Source organism: Hemiscyllium ocellatum, chromosome 2 (assembly GCF_020745735.1).
Source record: "Hemiscyllium ocellatum isolate sHemOce1 chromosome 2, sHemOce1.pat.X.cur, whole genome shotgun sequence".
Classification (NCBI taxonomy): Eukaryota; Metazoa; Chordata; class Chondrichthyes; order Orectolobiformes; family Hemiscylliidae; genus Hemiscyllium; species Hemiscyllium ocellatum.
Window position 1 is genome coordinate 58,028,179 of NC_083402.1, and position 21,419 is coordinate 58,049,597.

The following is a 21,419-nucleotide window of genomic DNA, read 5'->3' on the forward strand; positions in this document are numbered from 1 at the left end:
ACAAGTAATTGAAACCAAACCTTTAAGGTTTCCAGTATTCAACTTCAACTTCACTGAGCGCACATGATGTACTACACTTAAAGTCTGGCCTTTATTCAACTGAAAGTTATCGAACCCAATATAATTCCAAAACGAGAGCTTGAACTGGAACTTCACATAAAGTTGATGTTGTTTGAAATTGCTGCCTTGAAATCTGTTTTACTGACACTATTTATATGCCACCAGCTTGACCACCCAGGCATTTAACAGGTTGGCTGCTTTGTTAAAATTCCAAGTCCTATTTTTCATTCCTCCAAATCAAATGTCTGCCAAAAACCTGCCATTTCGGGAAGATTACTTTGAAAATGTTATGATGATTTAAAATGTGGGCGGCTAGAAAATTGAAGTTACAAGCCTGTGCCACTGCTGAAATCAGCATTTTGAAAGATGCTGTTGGGAATCATTGGAGTCATAGTCTGTGAGCTGTGACCTTGCAGACTGGTTATAAATAATCTTGCTAGTGTTTGCTGATCTTTGTTGAGTGACAAAATGCACCTGTAAAGAGTATATTTGTGCATAGTTCTGCCAAATTAGTCATGTTAGGTGAATTCAAATTATGTGAGCAGCAATGTTTTCATCCTGTATCAATCTGTCAATTCAACTACACTCGAGATGCAAAATCACATGAGAAGATCACGGTCCTGTCTTCATGCTACCTGCTACACACATAATGTCTCTCCACGGCTACCCAACCATTCATGGACAGTAGTTTTACAATGAGAGTCATACAGAATCTTAGTTTAGCTCACAAAATTGCTACGAGTACAATAAGGACAACAGAATTAGGTTTGTGCATGAAACAGTCATACCATCAGTAACATGTTATAATTAGAATAATGGTAATGCAAACATTATGACATAAGCAAATAGCGTAATTTGAATTCTGTGTTTTGGATACTAGGGCCTTGGAGATTTTTTGTTTGTGCAGATTATTCCTGGATTCAATTGACACTGTCATTTTCCAGTTTCTGCCACTCACACGTCATCGTGGCATTTGCAAAGCTTGCCAAGAATAATGATCACCATGACCAGTTCTGTTGTAGGTTGCTGATCTTTGTGCTATCAGAAGAAATATTTATATAGCTAAAGGATGTTTCCTTGTTCAAAGCAATATTTCTACTCCTGAATTAATTTCACTAGTTCTATTCACACATTTGAATACAGCCACATTCTGATCTAACTTGACTGAGAGCGAGTGTCAGAATTTCTTTCTTTTCTTTGTAGAACCGCAATTCACAACCGGTTTCCCTGGCTTTCTCCAGGTCCTTAAGGGATGATTGAAGCTCCTGGGTTATAATTCCTGATATCCTTTTCTCCTTCAAAATCCAGTCTAATGCCATCTGACTTCTCAAACAATCATCCAACGATTGTTTGGAATAATAGGAAATTACATCCTGTGGAAATGAAAACAGAAAGAAACAAATAGTGCAATTATTATACACTGGGCATCATCACATTGGTATAAAAATCAGTTAGGAATAGTTTGATATTCGGTGGCTTATACTAACAGATTCTGATATGAAATAAGATGATAAAATGTTTCACAAAAAGTAGCATTTATTGTTCTAATGCTTTTCAGTTTTTGCAATTCTCAGTGTCATCTATCGGGTGTATTTTTGATAAATCAATATATCATACTTTGCTAGTAACCGTGATATGTTAAAATACATTCCGTACTTCAGGGTGCTGGACCACACTGTGGGCTATGTTAGGTTTGCAGAGATATGACAACATACTTGCAAACTTTCCTGAATGTGACATCAAGATTAAAAAATATGCATTTTTAATGGGGCGTGGGTAATGCTGGCTGGGCTATCATTTATTACCCATTCCTAATTTCCCTCAAGTAGTGATGGTCAGCTGCCTTCTTGAACCTCTGTAGTCTATATGCTATAGATATATCTACAGAGTTGTTGGGAATTGAGTTCCAGAATTTTGACAAATAACAGTTCCATTTTAGGATGGTGTGTGGCATGGAGGGGAACTTACAGATGGTGTTTTTTGTATATATCTGCTGTATTTGCCCTGATAGGTGATAGAAGATGAGAGTTTGGAAGGTATTGCAAAGTAAGTTTGTAAAAAATGATTTACGGGAGCAGGGCGTCACTGGCTAGACCAGCATTTATTGCCCATCCTGAATTGCCCAGATGGCAGTTTTAAGAGTCAACCACATTTCTGTGGGTCAGGAGTCACATGTAAACCAGACCAGGTAAGGAGGGTAGTTTCATTCCTAAAAGGACATTTGTAAACCAGATGTGGTTTTCCAACAGATGATAATGGTTTCATGGTCATTGTTAGACTCTTAATTCCAGATTTTATTTTTACTGAATTCAAATTCCACCATCTGCCATGCTGGGATTCAAACACAGGTCCCCCGGAAATTACCTGGGTCTTTGGATTAATAGCCCCGCAATAATACCAGTAGGCTATCGCCTCCCCTAATAGTGTGTTAACGGAAGGCTCCAAGAATCACAAATATCTTCCTTCGAGTTTTGTTATCTTTAACCGGTGGAATCCCATTCTAAGTTTGGTTTTGATAGGGCATCACATAATCTTTATGGAGAAGAAATCCCACTATTATCTGTTGTCAGTATTAGGACCTTTGGTTTTCCCTATATATGTTAATGACCTGGATCTTGGTATGCAAGGAACAATTTCAAAATTTGCAAATCCCATGAAATTTGGATGAAGTACTATGAGGAGGACATTGTGAGACTCCAAAAAGTCATCGTCAAGTTGATGAAGTAGGCAGATAGATGGCAGGTAACATTCTTTCTGAGCTGCGCATATAGCCACTCCAAGGATCTGTGCATTGCAATCGATTTTCACATCCCAGTTGCAACATTGACTTCCAGTTCCAGAGGTTGCTGCAATGCAAAGCCTTGGATGCCTGTGCAATCAAAAGGGAACACTGTGGCAGATGACTTTTAATACAGGGAAGTGTGAAGTGATGCACTTTGGTCAGAAGAATATTGAAAGACAATACAAAATAAGTGGTATAATTCTAAAAGGGATGCTGGAGCTGACGTGGTCTATGTGCACAGATCATTGAAGATGGCAGGCAGGTGAAGAGAGCAGTTAATAAATATACAGTATGCTTGTCTTTATTAATAGGTGTAAAGAGTACAAGAGCAGGTAGGTCACATTGAACTTGTATAAGCTACATGTTAGACCTAAGCTAATGTATAGTGTACAGTTCTGGATGCCATTGGAGAGAGTGCCAAATTTATTTACAAGATTGGATCTAGGAATGAGAAACTTCATTATGAAAATACGTTGAAATAGTTGGAACTCTTCTCCTTGGAATGAAGAAGGCTGGGAGATTTGATAAAGGCTTTCAGAATCACGGGTGGACTGAACAGAGTAGATAGGATGAAGTTGTTCTTGCTTGTAAAACTGCATTGCAGGAGAGATGCAGCTGGTCAAATCACTTGGTTTTAAACAAGACCAAATTTATTTACAAGATTACCGAATGAAACAAAAACAAAAGAGAATAGAATACCAAACAACTTAACCTACCCTGAAAACCCAACAGATTCTCCCAATTTAATGATGCTGTTCCAAATATTTGCAACAATCCTCATAAACACCCCTTGGTATAAAAGGTAAAATCAAACACAGGGTGTAACAGGAGAGCGAGAAAGAGAGAGAGAGAGAGAGATGGCAGCATGGAACACCCTCTTCCATGTAGCTGTTTCTTGGGCCAGTAGCCTCAAACTGAATGGACTGCTTTCAGTGAATAGCCAGACTGCTAAAACCAAACCATACCAGACAAAAGCTAAGCTGAGAGAACTGGCCCTCCTCTTTCATTTAACAAGTGTTTCTTTTAAAAACTTGAAAGCCTTTTTCCTGAGGCAGTGTCTGTTAGCTATAATCTAATTGGCTCTAAAACCCATCCAAGCCAGACATTTCAGAATTGCTACTTTTACAATCTCCCTGAAAAAAAAAAGCCAAGGACAGCATAACCTTGTTAAAGGAGCAGCATCGTCACAATAGTTCTTTCAAAATGCAGGTAGATAGGATAGTGAAGAAGGCATTTGGTATGCTTGCCTTTATTAGTCAGTGCATTGAGTATAGAAGTTGAGAGGTCATGTTGAGGCTGTACAGAACATTGGTTAGGCCACTTTGGATGACTGCAGTCAATTCTGGTCTCCCTGATGTAGGAAGGATGTTGTGAAACTTGAAAGGGTTCAGAAGAGATTTACAAGGAGGTTGCCATGTTGAAGGGTTTGAGCCATAGGAAGAGGCTGAATAGGCTGGGGCTGTTTTCCCTGGAGTGTTGGAGACTGAGGGGTGACCTTATAGAGATTTATAAAATCATGTGGGGCATAGATAGGGTAAATAGACACAATGTTGTGGTTCTGTTCGCCAAGCTGGGAATTTGTGTTGCAGACGTTTCGTCCCCTGTCTAAGTGACATCCTCAGTGCTTGGGAGCCTCCTGTGAAACACTTCTGTGATGTTTCCTCCGGCATTTATAGTGATTCATAAATGCTGGAGGAAACATCACAGAAGTGCTTCACAGGAGGCTCCCAAGCACTGAGGATGTCACTTAGACAGGGGACGAAACGTCTGCAACATAAATTCCCAGCTTGGCGAACAGAACCACAACAATGAGCACCCGAGCTACAAATCTTCTCTCAAACTTTAAATAGACACAATCTTTTCCCTGGGATGGGGGAGTCCAGAACTAAAGGGCCTAGGTTTAGGGTGAGAGGGGAAAGATTTATAAGGGACCTAAGGGGCAACTTTTTCACACAGAGGGTGGGGCATATATGGAATAAGCTGCCAGAGGAAGTGGTGGAGACTGGTACAATAACAACATTTATAAGGCATCTAGATGGGTATATGAATAGGAAGGGTTTAGAGAGATAGGGGCCAAATGCTGGCAAATGGGACAAGATTAATTTAGGAAAACTGGTTGACATGGACAAGATGGATGGAAGGGTCTGTTTTCATGCTGTACATCTCTATGACTCTAAAAGAAGCAAGAATGAAAAGGCATAGATTTAAAGTGTTATGCAAAAGAAAAATCTTTTTCAGAAAGTGTCTGGAATGTATTGCCTGGAAATGTGGTGGAGGCAGGTTTAATTGAAGCATTCAAGAGGGTATTGGAGGATAATTTGGATAGACGTTATGGACAAGGGTATGAAGAAAAACAGGGCATTGGCTGCAAGTAACGGCACTCATTTGAAAAGTCATCCTCGGTTTGTTCCTGCAGCCCACGTGGATGCCAGATGCCAGTCAGTTTGATTCCCTCCACATGATAACAAGAAATGGCTGAAGACGCAAGATTATTCGTTATTTTGTGCTTTTCAGCAGCTCAAGTTTAACAATAGGAACCAGGGAAAAGATGCAAATAGATTGTTAAAGACTGAGTCAGATATCAAGGAAATGGAAGAGACTTTAGCAAAGCATAAATCAGAGCAGCAGACTAGTGTGGAAAGTCAATTAAAAGTGAAGCAATAATGATTTACAATTAATGACAATTGAGCAAACCAGTTATTTACAGGATGGATATTGGGCTTACAATATCTTAAGAAGTGGTATAGTATTAAGTTCCAATTTGTTTGGTTTGTTGGTGTAAGCATCAGCTGCTAATTATTTCTTTATGTTTGGTCAAGTAGCTGAAAGATTACCTGACGGGAACACTTCCTTTCTCGCAGACTTTTCAAGTTTCCATTCCAGTGTAATAGTTGAAAGACTGTCATCAGTTCCTGCAAAAAGAGGAAGACAATAAGTCTTGTTCAGAAAAAAAGGTCCCGGTAGGAAGAGTTGGATTCAGCCATTTGGCAGTCTCAGCCTGCTCCAACATTCGACAAGATTTACAGGGATCTTGCCAGGGTTGGAGAGTTTGAGCTGTAGGCAGAAGCTAAATAGATTGGGGCTGTTTTCCCTGGAGCGACAGAGGCTGAGGGGTGACCTTACAGAGGTTTATAAAATCATGAGGGGCATGGATAGGATAAATAGACAAAGTCTTTTCCCTGGGATGGAGGAGTCCAGAACTAGAGGAAACATTTAAAAGGGACCCAAGGGGCAATTTTTTCACACAGACAGCAGTATGTGTATGGAATGAGCTGCCAGAGGATGTGGTGGAGGCTAGTACAATTACAGCATTTAAAAGGCATCTGGATGGGTATATGAATAGGGAGAGTTGAGAGGAATATGGGCCAAGCCCTGGCAAATGGGACCAGATTAGTTTAGGATATCCAGTCGGCAGGGACCCTTTGGTCCAAAGGGTCTGTTTCCGTGCTGTACATTTCTATGACTCCATGACTCTATGTCTGACTTTTTATTGATACCACCCTGCACAATCCCCAGCCCCTCAATTCAGTCACTACCCTTATCGCTTTACATCTTGAAAATACTCAGCGAATGAACATTCACAATGCTCGGTGATACAGAACTCCAAAGCTTCATAAATCCTTGAGTGAGGACAATTGTCCACAATACAGTCTTAAGTCGCCAACATGTATTCTGAGACTGACACTGTGTTCTAGATTTCTCAGCCAGAAGAAACATTTCCTTAGCATCTACCCTTATTATGTTGTATGTTTCTAACAGGTCAGCCATCTCTCATTCTCTGAAAATCCATGGAATAAAGGTCTATTGAACCTATTGGGACTTTATCCTGCACTGCTGAATGATGCTCCTTTAACCCATTGTCTCCACTCTTAGTGTGTTGTATTCAGTATTACTGGGACCCATTGTTGCCTGATTCTTAAGAGTTTCAACAAACTCTTTTGTTTGCATGCTATTGTACATAATATTGATCTCTAAACCACCTCTCTCTATCCAGCTTTTATCATCTTTCTTTCAGAATCTCGTCAGCATATCACTTTTGATGTCAGTGTTATGTTATCTTAAACATCATCATATCATTTTCATATGCTTCCCTGTTGTGCTACAGTTCCCATATCTCTCATAATAGATCAGTTTTCCTACTACTACTGAAACTGCATTAACTGGCCTGTGGTCTCATGTTTTCTCTTTTCTACCTTTCTCAAGTAGTGGATTATGTTTATTTTCTTCCAATCCATGGGAAATGATCTAAGGAATTCTGGAACTTCAGAATAAATGTATTCATCATCTTTGCAGCTATGTCATTCAAAACGCAAGGGTGCAAGTCACAACTTTGGTCACAACTTTATCCCGTTAATTTTCTAGGACTTTCTTAATTTTTACAAGTGACATGGTTCACTTTTTTGGATTTTTCTTGTCTCTTCTATGATGAAACATGATACAAAGGGCAGAACATGCAGGTTCCTAACTTACCAAATGCACCAAACAAGCTCAACATCAAGATGTTGAACTTTGTATACCTCAATCAGATCCTCACTCAGCCATCCCTGCTAGAACAACCTCTGCAACTACCCCAAATGATCTAGTGTCTCTTCATAACTGAATCGCTCCAGCCCAGGCAACATTCTGGTGAATGTCCTCTGCACCCAGTCCAATACAATCACATCCTTTCAACAGTGTGGTGACCAGAACAGCACATTATACTCCAGCTATTGCTTACCTAACATTACATACAGTTCCATCCTAACCTCCTTGTTCTTGTATTCAATGCCTTCGCGAAAAGGGCAAGAATCCCATATGCATTCATAACCATCTTATCTACCTGTCCGGTTGCTTTCAAGGATCTATGTCTCTTGTATTCTGTACTTTCACAGGTCCTACCATTCAATCGGTACTCCCTCACCTTGTTAGTCCTCCCTAAATGCACCACCTCACACATTTTAGGATTGAGTTCCATTTGTCACTGTTCAACCCATCTGACCAGTCCATCTCTATCATCCTGTAGTCTAAGGCCTTTCTCCTTGCTACTTACCACACCACCAATTTTTGTGCCATCGGGGAATTTACTATTCATACCTTCATTCATGTTTGTAATTTAGCATAATTCCCATAGAGTTTGATCATTTTAAACAAGAAAATTGAATTCCCAGTAACAATCAATTTGCAATATTTAAATAAAAACGAAACTCCGGCTGCTGGAAATCTGAAACAAAAAATAAACTAATGGAAAAACTCAGCAGGTCTGGCAGCATCAGTGGAGAGAAAACAGAGTTAACATTTCAAGTTAATTGACCCTTCAGAACAAATGCAGCTAGGAAAAGGTGGTATTTATGCTGAAGACAATGAGTAGGGTGGGAAAAGGAGTTAGCAGATAGGCAGAGATGGTAACTAGACAGGAAGAGAGAGAGTGAATCAAAGGGATGGATAACAGTATGCTCTAGAGAAATAAATGCTGATAGTGGTTCCATAAGTAGCTGGAAGTAAATTAGCTGTAATGAAAGCAGCCCTTACCATTGACAGGATCTGGAGTATGGGGATGGGGATAGGACATGGGAGAGTTTCTAAAGTTATTATACTTGATATTGAGCTCAAATGGAAAATGAGATGTTGTTCATCTTGTTTGTACTCAGCCTCACTGGAGCACTGCAGCAGACCTGAGACAGAGATGTTGACAAGAGAACGTGGTTGTGTGTTGATAAGACAGGCAACTGGAAGCTCAGGGTCACTTTAGCGGACAAAACTTAGGTGTTCTGCAGCATGGTCTCCCAGTCCGTATTCATCTTCTCAATTTAGCAGAGTGAATACAGCCGACTGTATTGAGTGAAGTCAGGTAAATTGCTGCTTCACCTGAAAGGTGCTTTTGGGGTCTTGGATAATGAGGAAAGAGTAAGTATACAGGCAGGTGTTGAACCTGCAATTGTAGGGAAAATGCAGTGGGGTGGGGACTGGTGTTGGGAATAGAAGAGGAATGGACCAGGGTAGCCTGGAGGGAATGATCCCTGTGAAATGCTGATAGAGGAGGGGAAAATGTGCACTTTTACAGGAAGACTGGAGGAGCTGAATATTATTTAAAAGAAGAAAGACTAAGGAAAGTGAGATAGTGTCATAGAAATGTACAGCATGGAAACAGACCCTTTGGCCCAACTTGTCCATGCCGACCAGATATCCTAACCTAATCTAGTCCCACCAGCCAGCACTTGGCCCACATTCCTCTTATTCATATACCCATCTAGATGCCTTTTAAATGCTGCAATTGTACCAGCCTCAGCCACTTCCTCTGGAAGCCCATTCCATACACCTATTACCCTCTGCATGAAAACGTTGCTTCTTAAGTCTCTTTATATCTTTCCCCTCTCACCCTAAACTTTTGCTTTCTAGTTTGGGACTCCCCCAACACAGGGAAAGGACCATGCCCCACATGACTTTATAAACCTCTATAAGGTCACCTCTCAGTCTTTGATGTTCCAGGGAAAACAGCTCCAGCTGATTCAGCTTCTCTCATAGCTCAAACCTGTCAACCCTGGAAACATCCTTGTCAATATTTTCTGAACGCTTTCAAGTTTTGCAACATCCTTCCTATAGCAGGGAGACCAGAATTGCACACAATAGTGGCCTAACCAACATCCTGTGCAGCTGCAACATGACCTCCCAACACCTATACACAATACTCTGACCAATAAAGGAAAGCATACCATATGCCTCTTTCACTATCTTATCTACCTGCGACTCTACTTTCAAGACTCTATGAAACTGCACTCCAAGGTCTCTTTGTTCAGCAACACTCCCTAGGACCTTACCATTAAGTGTATAAGTCCTGCTCAGATTTGCTTTTCCAAAGTGCAGCACCGTATATTTATCTAAATTAAACTCCATCTGCCACTCCTCAGAAATTGGCCCATCTGATCAAGATCCCGTTGTAATCTGAGGTAACCTTTTTCACTGTCTGCTACACCTCCAATTCTGCTGTCATCTGCAAACTTACTAACTGTACCTCTTATGCTCACATCCAAATCATTTATATAAATGATGAAAAGTAGTGGACCCAGCACTGATCCTTGTTGCACTCCACTGGTCACAGGCCTCCAGTCTGAAAAGCAAGCCACCAGCACTATCCTCTGTCTTCTACCTTCGAGCCAGTTCTGTATCCAAATGACTAGTTTCTCCTCTATTCCATGAGATCTAATCTTACTCACCAGTCTCCCATGGGGAACCTTGTCGAATGCCTTACTAAAGTCCATATAGATCACGTCCACTGCTTTGCCCTCATCAATCCCCTTTGTTACTCAATCAAGTTTGTGAGACATGATTTCTCTCACACAAAGCCATGCTGACTATCCCTAATCAGTCCTTACCTTTCCAAATGTAAATCCTGTCCCTCAGGATTCTCTCCAACAACTTGCCCATCACCGACGTAAGACTCACTGGTCTATAGTTCCCTGGCTTGTCCTTACTACCTTTCTTAAACAGTGGTATCACATTAGCCAACCTCCAGTCTTCTGGCACCTCAACTGTGACTGTTGATGATAAAAATATCTCAGCAAGGGGCCCAGCAATCACTTCCCTAGCTTCCCACAGAGTTCTTAGATACACCTGATCAGGTCCTGGGGATTTAACCACTTTATTGCATGTCAAGACATCCAGCATCTCCTCCTCTGTAATATGGACATTTTTCAAGATGTTACCATCTATTTCCCTCCATTCTATATCTTCCAGGTCCTTCTCCACAGTAAAGACTGATGCAAAATACTCATTTAGTATCTCCCCCATCTCCTGTGACTCCACACCTTGCTGATCTTTGAGGGGCCCTATTCTCTCCCTAGTTACCCTTTTGACCTTAAATGTATTTATAAAAATCCTTTGGATTATCCTTAACCCTATTTGCCAAGGCTGTCTGATTTCTCTCTTAAGTATACTCCCACTGCCTTTATACTCTTCTAAGGATTCACGTGATCTGTCCTGTGTATTCCAGACATATGCTTCCCTCTTTTTCTTAAATAAAACCTCAATTTCTCTAGTCATCCAGCATTCTCTATACCTACCAGTCTTTTTTTTTAATCCCTAACAGGAATATACTGTCTCTGGATTCTTGTTATCTCATTTCTGAAGGCTTCCCATTTTCCAGCTGTCCCTTTACCTGCAAACATCTGCCCCCTAACAGCTTTTGAAAGTTCTTGCCTAATACCATCAAAATGAGCCTTCCTCCAATTTAGAACTTCAACTTTTAGATCTGGTCTATCCTATTCCATCACTATTTTAAAGCTAATAGAATTGTGGTTGCTGGACCCCAAAGTGCTCCCCCACTGACACCTCAGTCACCTGCCCTGCCTTATTTCCCAAGAGTAGGTCAAGTTTTGCCCCTTGTCTGGTAGGTAGATCCACATACTGAATCAGAACATTTTCTTGTACACACTTAACAGATTCCTCTCTATCTAAACCCTTAACACTATGGCTATCCCAGTCTATGTTTAGAAAATTAAAATTCTCTACTATAACCACTGTATTATTCTTACAGATAACTGAAATCTCCTTACAAATTTGTTTCTCACTTTCCCACTTACTATTAGGGGGTGTACAATAGAATCCCAATAAGGTGATCATCTCTTTCTTATTTCTTAGTTCCGCCCAAATAACTTTCCTGGAAGTATTTCTGGGAATATTCTCCCTAAGTACAGCTGTAATGCTATCCCTTATCAAAAATGCCATTCTCCGCCCCGTCTTGCCTCCCTTTCTATCCTTCCTATAGCATTTGTGTCCTGGAACATTAAGCTTCCAGTCCTGTCCATCCCTGAGCCATGTTTCTGCAATTGCTATGATATCCCAGTCCCATGTTTCTAACCATGCCCTGAATTCATCTGCCTTCCCTGTTCGGCCTTTTGCATTGAAGTAAATGTAGTTTAATTTATCAGTCCTAACTTGTTCTCTGCTTTGTCCCTGCCTGCCCTGACTGTTAGACTCGCTCCCTTTCCCAACTGTCCAAGTCTCAGATTGATCTCCTTCCTCACTATCTCTCTGGGTACCCCCACCCCAACTTTCCAAGTTTAAATCCTTCCCAGCAAATCTAGCAAATTTCCATGCCAGTACATTAGTCCAGTTCCAATTCAGATGCAATCAATCCTTCTTGAACAGGTCACTTCTACCCCAGAAGTGATTCCAATGATCTAAGAATGTGAACCCTTTTCCCATGCACCAGCTCCTCAACCACATATTCATCTGCTCTATCCTTCCGTTCCTACCCTCACTAGCTTGTAACACTGGGAGTTATCCAGATATTACTACCCTCAAAGATTTCCTTTTTAAATTCCTGCTTAGCTTTCTATATTCTCTCTTCAGAATCTCATCCTTTTCCCTTCCTATGTCATTGGTTCAAATATGTACAATGACTTCCTGCTGGTCCCTCTCCCCTTTAAGAACATTCTGTATCTTCTCTGAGATATCCTTGATCCTGGCACCAGGGAGGCTACACACCATTCTGCTTTTTCACTAATGGCAGCACAAATGTCTATCTGTGCCTCTGACTAGGGAGGTTCCTATCTCAATTGTTCCCTTGGAACCCGATGTACCCGTCATAACATTAGAGCCAGTTTTGATACCAGAAACTTGGTTGTTCTTCCAAAATTCCCTGAGAAACCATCAACCCCTACATTTTCCAAAACAGCATACTTGGTTGAAATGGGGATAGCCACAGAAGACTCCTAAACTACCTGCCTACCTCTCTTACTTTCCTGGAGCTAACCCATCTATGTGACTGTATCTGTGACTTTTCTCCCTTCCTATAACTGCCATCCATCTCACCCCCTTGCTCTTGTAAATTCCTAATTGCCTCTAACTGTCTCTCCAAATGATCCATTTGGCCTGACAGGATTCGCAACCACAGACACTTCCTGCAGACATAATCCTCAGTAACTTGTAAACTCTGTAAACTCCCACATCTGTCAAGATGAGCATATCACTCTACAAAAGGCCATCTTTGCTCCTTCACAATCTACAGACCCAGAAAATAGCACCACCTTATTGCTCTAAACAAAACACACTGCTTCAGGCTAACTTAATACTTACGGCTTATATTTTAAAACTTTTATCAAGTGACAGATCTCATTAAAACAAATAATCAAGAAAGAAGCCACTCTACTCACTATTGTAGAGTTACAGTAAGGCTACACTTAAAAACTATTCATTTATCTGTTCCTGTTCTGTGAGCTCTCCCATAGAGGTCCCTCCAAGATCAGTTGTGAATTTCACTATTTGTTAAGCTTTCCTAGTCACACTCTGATGTCCAGAGATACATGAATTCAAACAGCAAGGCAGTAACTGCGCAGATTCACTACTGTGTCAGTTAGCAGTATGTTTTTTCTCTCTCTCTCTCTCTCTCCACCCCCCCACCCCCAACCCACTTCACCATGTGCTTCCTTTGTCTGTCCTTCTCGCTTTTAAAAGTGCTGTTGTTTTGACTTTTTTCTCCGAAGTTCCAAAATAATATAACAGCATATAAAACAGTAATTGCTGCTCCTGAATTTCAAGGAAATCACCTCCAGCACCTAAACTGCCTCAAAAAAGGAGCAGCTCTCACAGCCAGAACTTTTTCCCATCCTCCATCTTGGACTACCCAAAATCCTCAGATTTGTGAGCCCTCAGTGATAGATCACAAAAAAACTAGCATACAAATTCAGGAGGCAATAGGGATGACAAATGGAATATTAGTGTTTATTTCGAAGGGATTGGCATATAAAATAGGGCTGTTTTGCTAAAACTATACAAGGAACCAATCAGACCACAGCTGGAATACTGTGAACTGTTTTGAACTCCTTAACGAAGGAAAAATAAACTGGTATTGGAAAGGTTCAGTGGTTGATCCCAGATATGGAGGAACTGTCTTATGTGGAGAAGTTGTGTAGGTTGGTACCTGCACAAAGTGGAGTTTAGAAGAATGAGAGATAATCTTAGGGGATCTAGGGACTTGATAGGCTAAATGTAAAAAGGTTGTATCCTTTTGTGGGAGGGTTTAGGACCAGTACATGACCTCAGAATAAGGGATGATCTATTTAATTCAGAGACGAGGAGGAATTTTTTTCCCTCACAGGATGGTGAATCTGTGGAATTCTTTACTACAAAGGCCTGTTGAGGGCTAAATATAATCAAGGCCAAGATCAGTAAGGGAATCAAAGGAATCAAATCTAGTGTGATGGACCTTTGTCCCAATTTCCTCATCTTTATGCTCAGGAAAAGGTTTTGTGGCCTTGGCAAATGCCAAGAGTATCAGCTATAATGAGCTTAAAAAGACAAGAGGCAAAGAAAAGATAGGAACCAAATTACCTGAAATTCCAACATTGTTTTGCCTTTGTTTGCCTCCAGCATATAGTGATAAGCCCCAATGCTTGTTGTAGGATCCTTTGCGTCATGTATGCTACCCTAATGTAAATGCAAGAAAAGAAACTAACAAAATGAAATGTTTTTGGTACCTACAAATATCTTAACAATGACCATATCCAACAAGCCTGAGTTACCTAGCAGTAAAGGATACTTTCACCAAGGTGGGATGTAGTCACAGCAGAGACTGCCATTCTAGGTGGCATTGCTGGGGGTAAAATGCATGTGACCAGTAAGATGGCCAGCAGCACTCCAAGGAGGAATTTATTCCCTAAGTGGGGTTGCAATGTCCACCTCCAGGCAAGAAACAGTCCACACTGATTCAAATGGCTGCAGAACAGCTGTCTGGAGCATTTTGTGCTGCCCCAAACTTTTCAGTGGTGTGATGGGAAATCCCAACATCCAAAAAATCACATTTCTTGAGTTAAGAAAGATACTGGAGTAAACGTTAATTGGATGTAGTGGACATGATGCACATTAAAGGTGGTTTCTGAAGAAGAAATGCATTTGTAGAAAATCAACAGAGAAGTTTCAAAATAACAATTGTTGAGTTGGTTAGCTAGAGACATGAGCACAACAGAAGTCATGAGTTTTTTGCACCTTTAAAAAGGAAGATTGAGATTAATTCAGAGAAAAATAATTGTGAAATATTGTTACTTTTTATTTTCAACTCAACTGCTTGTAATTTGTTATCTTCCCTTGTGAAAAATCACATATGCCTTGTTTTAACATGCCAAAGATCTTGGTTAGGAAATTCATTACCACTTTGGTACAATGACTTCATCAGATATGGGTTAGAAGCATCATTTCTGTCACACATTCTCTTAAAGTCATGACAACAGAACGGGAGAGACCCCAATGGAATTCATTTTCTGATTATATTACTGCAGTTTGAACAGTCAGTTCTACATGTCAGCATGGACTGCAATATTTGATTGCAAAATGACAACTGCGGACTAGGGAGAAATCAAACAAATGTAGTTTACTTACACCGACTGATGCAACTGCTTCTTCTATGCTGCTTCTGATAAATTCCATTGTGATTAAACGAGATGGCTGTTCATTGAAGACAGAGTTTACTAAGGCTACTCTTGCTGCATCTCGCCTGGCTTCTGCCTTGGTCAAACAGTACTATATACAGAAATGGTAATACCAGTCAATAGAATTTGTAAAAAGATATAAATTCTAGATGGCAGAGGTTAGCACATAACACCACTACACCCTTCCTCTATCAGTATACTGAAGGGATCATTCCTTTTCAACACCTTGGTTCATTCCTCAGTCAACCTTTCCCCAGTACCATTCTATACCAGCAGGAGAAATGTCATGTCTGTAGTTTTACCTTCTACTTTGTCATCATTGCTGGCGCTAAAAGCAATTTTAGTCAATTGACCTAATATCCTGCTTGGAATCATTTTATTTTAAAATGTACCAGTGAAACATCTTAACATATTGTTGCTCCATAAATATTAGTTGTTGTTGTTCTCACGTACTAGCTGAACGAGATGGTTTTATGGCATATGGTAGCGTCTCTTTCTCTGAGTCAGAAGCTTCATGTTCAAACCCCACTTCAGGATTTGATAGCCAAGAATAATGTGCTTGTATTGTTGCTGATAGATGTAAGTTATTAATCTGCAAATCCTTGCAACAGATGTCAGGTGATAGAATGCAATGAATTTCCTACCCAGTCAGTGAAAGGAAAGTTAGAGCTCCTACCATTATTAGTCGTACCCCCACTTTATAACATTCACGTCAAAGTGCATGTTACCATGGTATGTCAGACACTCTGAGTGATGTATGACTCACCAGCAGTTATAGTGTGAGGTAAAATAGTATCTTATTTAGTCAGTTACAAATGTTTATAAAGAGCTTCCCTCGGAATCCTAGTAGCACACAAACCCACCAACACTCTGAAACAAAAACTAACAAACTTAAAAGACCCAGTACATCCCATGGACAAAACCAACATCATCTACAAAATTCCATGCAAGGACTGCCACAAACACTACATAGGACAAACAGGAAGAAAGTTAGCCACCAGGATACACGAACACCATCCAGCCACAAAAAGACATGACCCTCTCTCCCTCGTAGCCCTACACACGGATGAAAAAAGCCACCATTTCGACTGAGACAACACATTTATCCTGGGACAGGCTAAGGAAAGGCATGCCAGAGAATTCCTAGAGGCCTGGCACTCCAACCACAACGCCATAAACAAACACATAGATCTAGATGCCATCTATCAACCCCTCAGAAAACAAACAGGAAATGACATCACCACAAACCCCAGCAAACCCCATCCAGGAGAAAGATATAAATAGAAAGCAGGAGACAACAGCTTTGCTTCACTTGGAGGTCGCCACTGATGATGTTACCTAGCCAGGTAATGAAATGTCTGGGTATCAAACCTACAGCTCAGCAAGCAAACCTACACCCTAGAGCTTCCCTTTCAGCCACTTTAAATAGGAGGTAACAACATTGTGACTGCACTATCAGAGTCGAAGAGTGTGGTGCTTGAAAAGCACAGCCAGTCAGGCTGGATCCAAGGATCGGGAGAATTAATGTTTTGAGCATAACCTCTCCATCAGGAAGAGCCAAGTATAATGATAAATGTTTTCCCTTTGCATAAAATGTATGTGTGATATGACAGCAAATCTCTCACTACTAAAGCCTTTGGGAAGATGTAAATTATTGGAGGAAGGTAAAGAGTCAAAACTTTTTTATTTCCCAATGTGACCACATTTAATGTGTTAAATGCAATTAAAACAATACTAAATTAATCTTTCACAATTTATAATCAATTCTTTTTCTTCAAAGTGGAAAGCATTTGGTGAATTCTGTTTTTGTATGATTGAAGGATTATCTTTACTGGGGATTCAGTTTCAGATCTCAAAATCATTTCAAGGGTAGGTGTAAATATCTACTTTACACATCTATACTACCATGGACAGTTTATCTACAGTTTCCAGATTTACATTCATGACAGTTGAGTTGATTGTTGAAGAGTTAGAAATATGCTGGACCAAAACATTAGTACATTTAGAACAACAGAGGCCTGGAAATAGGTTATTTAAATCTGCCCTGTTCGATAAGAAACAATATTTATAATGAAGTAGCCTACAACAATGTAAAATAATTGGCAAAATGGGAAATGAAACAAAAAAAAATGGACACTCATCAAAGTTTTTACTAGAGTCTCAACAATAGATTAATAATGCATTGTGGCATTTAAGCATGACCACATGTCCATGCCACATATCCAACCCTGATCAAGGTAGTGAACTCCTTGGAAATTTTAAGCACCCCCTTAAAAAAAATTCTCATTTTTGCAGGAACTAGAATGCCATGGTTCATGTTTCACTTTGCTCAGTTTACAAAGACAGAATAATCAGCTGCCTCCACCCATGCATGTGTCTGAAGTGCCTGAAATCTGAAGTGTGCAAGTTAGAGCAGATAAGAGGATAGTGTGAATCCAAAACTTGTGAATTTGTTTTGATAGCCTGGAGAGGTGTCCATTTGGATCTGTACCCAGGAGACTTTAGCAGACGAGGCAGTGTTGGAGGGTAAGCTGTCCTTTGCAGGAGATAAGGCATCATTTGAGAAAGTTAAGATACCATTTACAGGAGGTTAAGTGCCCTTTCAGATTGTTATAAGTAAACATGCTTTAACATTAAAAGTGCATAAACCTATTGCGACTGTCAAAGCTGTCAAAGAAATTTTAAGCCATCATAGAGACTTGTCAAGATAGTTAAGGTATTTAAAACTCCAGACATTTCAATGTTAACACGAATAAAAACATTTTTAAAAATTGCTTCCTCGTTCAGTCTGTCACCATTGCTGGATGAGTGAAGTATGACTAACTTCATGAGTTTCCATTATCGCAGTGGGATATCTTCCACTTCAGAGTTTGATTGTCTGCTACAAACAGTTTTCATTGATGTGAAACTATGAATTGCAGTGTTTTCTGCACTTGAATGAGATGTTTGACTTGATAAGGATTTCTTGAGATGAAGGAAGTTAAATATAATTGATGTGTTTGGTATGTTTTTTTATTAATAAAGTCAGCAATATAATTAGTTTATTTAACAAAAGTGCATGTTTTTCCCATCTGAGCATGGATAATGCATTCGTAATGTAGTCTATAAATGTAAATTGTTAATGAGTTTTGAGAAGATTTGAAGTTCAGGTTATGGTTCTGTATATAGGTTTGCTTGCTCAGCTGGAAGGTTCCTTTACAGATGTTTCATCACCATACTAGGTAACATCTTCAGTGAGCCTCTGGATGAAGCACTGGTGGTGTAGCCCGCTTTCTTTTTATATGTTTGGGTTTCCTTGGGCTGGTGATGTCATTTCCTGTGGTGACATTATTTCCTATGGTGATACCATTTCCTGTTCTTTTTCTCAGAGGGTGGTAAATGAGATTCTGGATTAGAGTGGTGCTGGAAAAGCACAGCAGTTCAGATGTTCAGCATTCCTGATGAAGGGCGTTTGCCCGAAACATCGATTTTCCTGCTCCTTGGATGCACCACTCTAATCCGGAATCTGGTTTCCAGCATCTGCAGTCATTGTTTTTACCAAGGAGGTAAATAGGATCCAAGTCAATGTGTTTATTGATAGAGTTCTGGTTGGAATGCCATGCTTCTAGGAATGCCCGTGTGTGACTCTGGTTTGTATTGTCCCAGTCGAAGTAGTGTCCTTCTTCATCCATTTGTAAGGCCCCTTAGATCCCTTGTAAGTCTTTCCCCTCTCTCCTTAAACTTATGCCCTCTAGTTCTGGACCATCTATACCATCATCCTTCAGCTTCCAACGCTGAAAAACAGCCCCAGCCTATTCAGCCTCTCCCTATAGGTCAAACCCTCCAAGCCTGGCAACATCCTTGTAAATATTTCCTAAACCCTTTCAAGTTTCACAATATCCTTCTTATAGTAGGGAGCCCAGAACTGCACACAATATTCCAAAAGTGGCCTAACCAATATCCTGTACAGTTGCAACATGACCTCCCAACTCCTTTACTCAATGCTCTGGTCAATAAAGGAAAGCATATTAAAATGCCTTTTTCACTATCCTATCCACCTGAGACTTCACTTTTAAGAAACTATGAACCTGCAAACAAGGTCTTTTTGTTCAGTAACACTCCCCAGGACCTTACCATTAAGTGTATCAGTCCTGCCCTGATTTGCCTTTCCAAAATGTAGCACCTCACATTTATTTAAATTAAACTCCATCTGCCACTTGGCCTATTGGCCCATTGGTCTATCTGATCAAGATCCTGTTATACTCAGAGGTAACCTTCTTTGCTGTGCATTACACCCCCAATTTTGATGTGATCTGCAAGTGTATTAACTATATTTCCTATGTTCACATCCACATTATTTACACAAATGACGAAATGTGTCATATCGAGGAAAGAAATTTAGCGCTCCTACCATCATTAGTCATAGCTCCACTTTACAATATACATGTCAAAATGCATGTTACTCAGCACCTCAGACACCCTGAGTGATATGTGATACACCGGCAGTTTTACTGTGAGATAAAGTAGCATTTTACTTAGCAAGTTACATCTGTTTACAAGGACCTTTCCTTTCAGCTGTTTTAGATGTGATGTATAAAACATTGTGAATCCACTATCAGAACCAAATATCGTGATACACATTTGACCTTTGTTTAGAATGTAAGAAGCGGAAAGAGGCCATTTGATCCTCTGAAGGGTGATCTCTGTTGGGATGCATGCATTTATCAGACCAAAACCAATCCAGGCTTGCCTGGTAGCTTTGGTGACTCGAGATAACCTCGGGCAGGTTGCAAGACCTTGTGACAGTGACGACTCATTCAAATGTCTCAATTAATGAGCCGTTCACAGTTTCACTGAACCGGCTATATGTACTTATACATGCATGGTTTAATGTTTGAGACGAGCATAAGGTACTGGTAGGATCAACCCGGTAGCCAAATCAATCCGTTGCCGGCAAACTCATGCTTAAGCCTCCCCGCAGAGGTCATTCTGGCTCTGGCTTCAATTCTTTCGTAGGTATCCCACCAAGATCCAGACCCCACCTTATCCTTGTAACCTCACATTTCCCATGGCTAAGCCACCTAGCCTGCACATCCCTGGACACAATGGACAATTTAGCATGGCCAATCCACCTAAAGTGCATACTTTGGACTGGGGAGAAAACTGGAGCCCCGGACAGACACCCATGTAGACTCAGGGGGAATGTGCAAACTCCACACAGACAGTCAACCAAGGCTGGAATCGAGTCTAAGTCCCTGGTGCTGTGAGGCAGTAGTGCTAACCACTGTGCCACCAAGCTGAATAGTGGTAACATTTTCTGATGTTACATAACTATTGCTTGTGGGTGCAATGTTTACAGAGATTGAACATTACCAGAAATTGCTTCCCAATTTATCCCACAATAAAAGAGGGTGTTGTTAGTCTCACTGCTCTATATACTGCAAAATCTGGCCTATTCATTATTATGCTCTTTCCTAATGTTACCTCCCTCAGTCACATCATATCAAAGTGAAGGAGCTTCAAATTCTCTACTCTTTTCCTATGTTTGCCCTCAGACCCAAGCTGTCCGCTGGCCCTATCATAATTAACAAAGTCAACTTTTATTTTGCATATGAACAAGCTGTAATGTTAATGGGAATGATGTATTGCCAGGAGATGTGGAAGGGGAATAAACCTTGCAAAAAGGGGAATAAAGCTCAGGTGCAGTTTTGAAAAAGTGGAACACTTCAATGTTTGAGTATTACGTTTGGGGTAAAAATAGATCAATATTAAATGGGTGGACTTTTGCTTGAGCTTCTTTTTGGTAAAACTTCAACATACTAATTGTTGTTTTTCTGGAATGTAATTGTTGTTTTTCTGGGACTTACTTTCTTTTTGTCAAAGTCACATTAGACAAACTAAAGAATTCCTGCTGAAGTTAATTTCTTATCGCTTTAGGTTGGTCTTGGATTTACAACAGGCAAGCATGGCTGCTTTATTTACCATATTCTCATTAAACCTGGTGGACACAGGTATTGCTATGCATTAAGACGGGTGTCAATTGTGTAGTTTGATTACAAATCTACCAACATCTCTGATAATAAAGTGCAGCTTAAAAAGTAAAAAGTGACTTATTTTTAAAGGTACAGGGAGCTCGTATTTCCACTTCTACCCTGACATCCTAAAACTATCATCTGTTTAAAGTTAATGATAGTTTC

General features: G+C 40.3%; 1 protein-coding gene across 1 annotated transcript in view; it reads right to left on the reverse strand.

Annotated features, from left to right (window-relative positions):
* Positions 1-1,181: 1,181 nt before the first annotated feature.
* Positions 1,182-21,419, reverse strand: part of lix1 (limb and CNS expressed 1) — a 46,403-nt gene continuing 26,165 nt past the window's right edge. The window contains exons 3-6 of the mRNA XM_060841411.1: positions 15,194-15,334; positions 14,150-14,245; positions 5,677-5,754; positions 1,182-1,433 (exon numbers count right to left, since the gene is read on the reverse strand). Coding sequence (XP_060697394.1) covers positions 1,182-1,433; positions 5,677-5,754; positions 14,150-14,245; positions 15,194-15,334 — 567 coding nt within the window. The remainder of the gene's footprint in view (positions 1,434-5,676; positions 5,755-14,149; positions 14,246-15,193; positions 15,335-21,419) is intronic.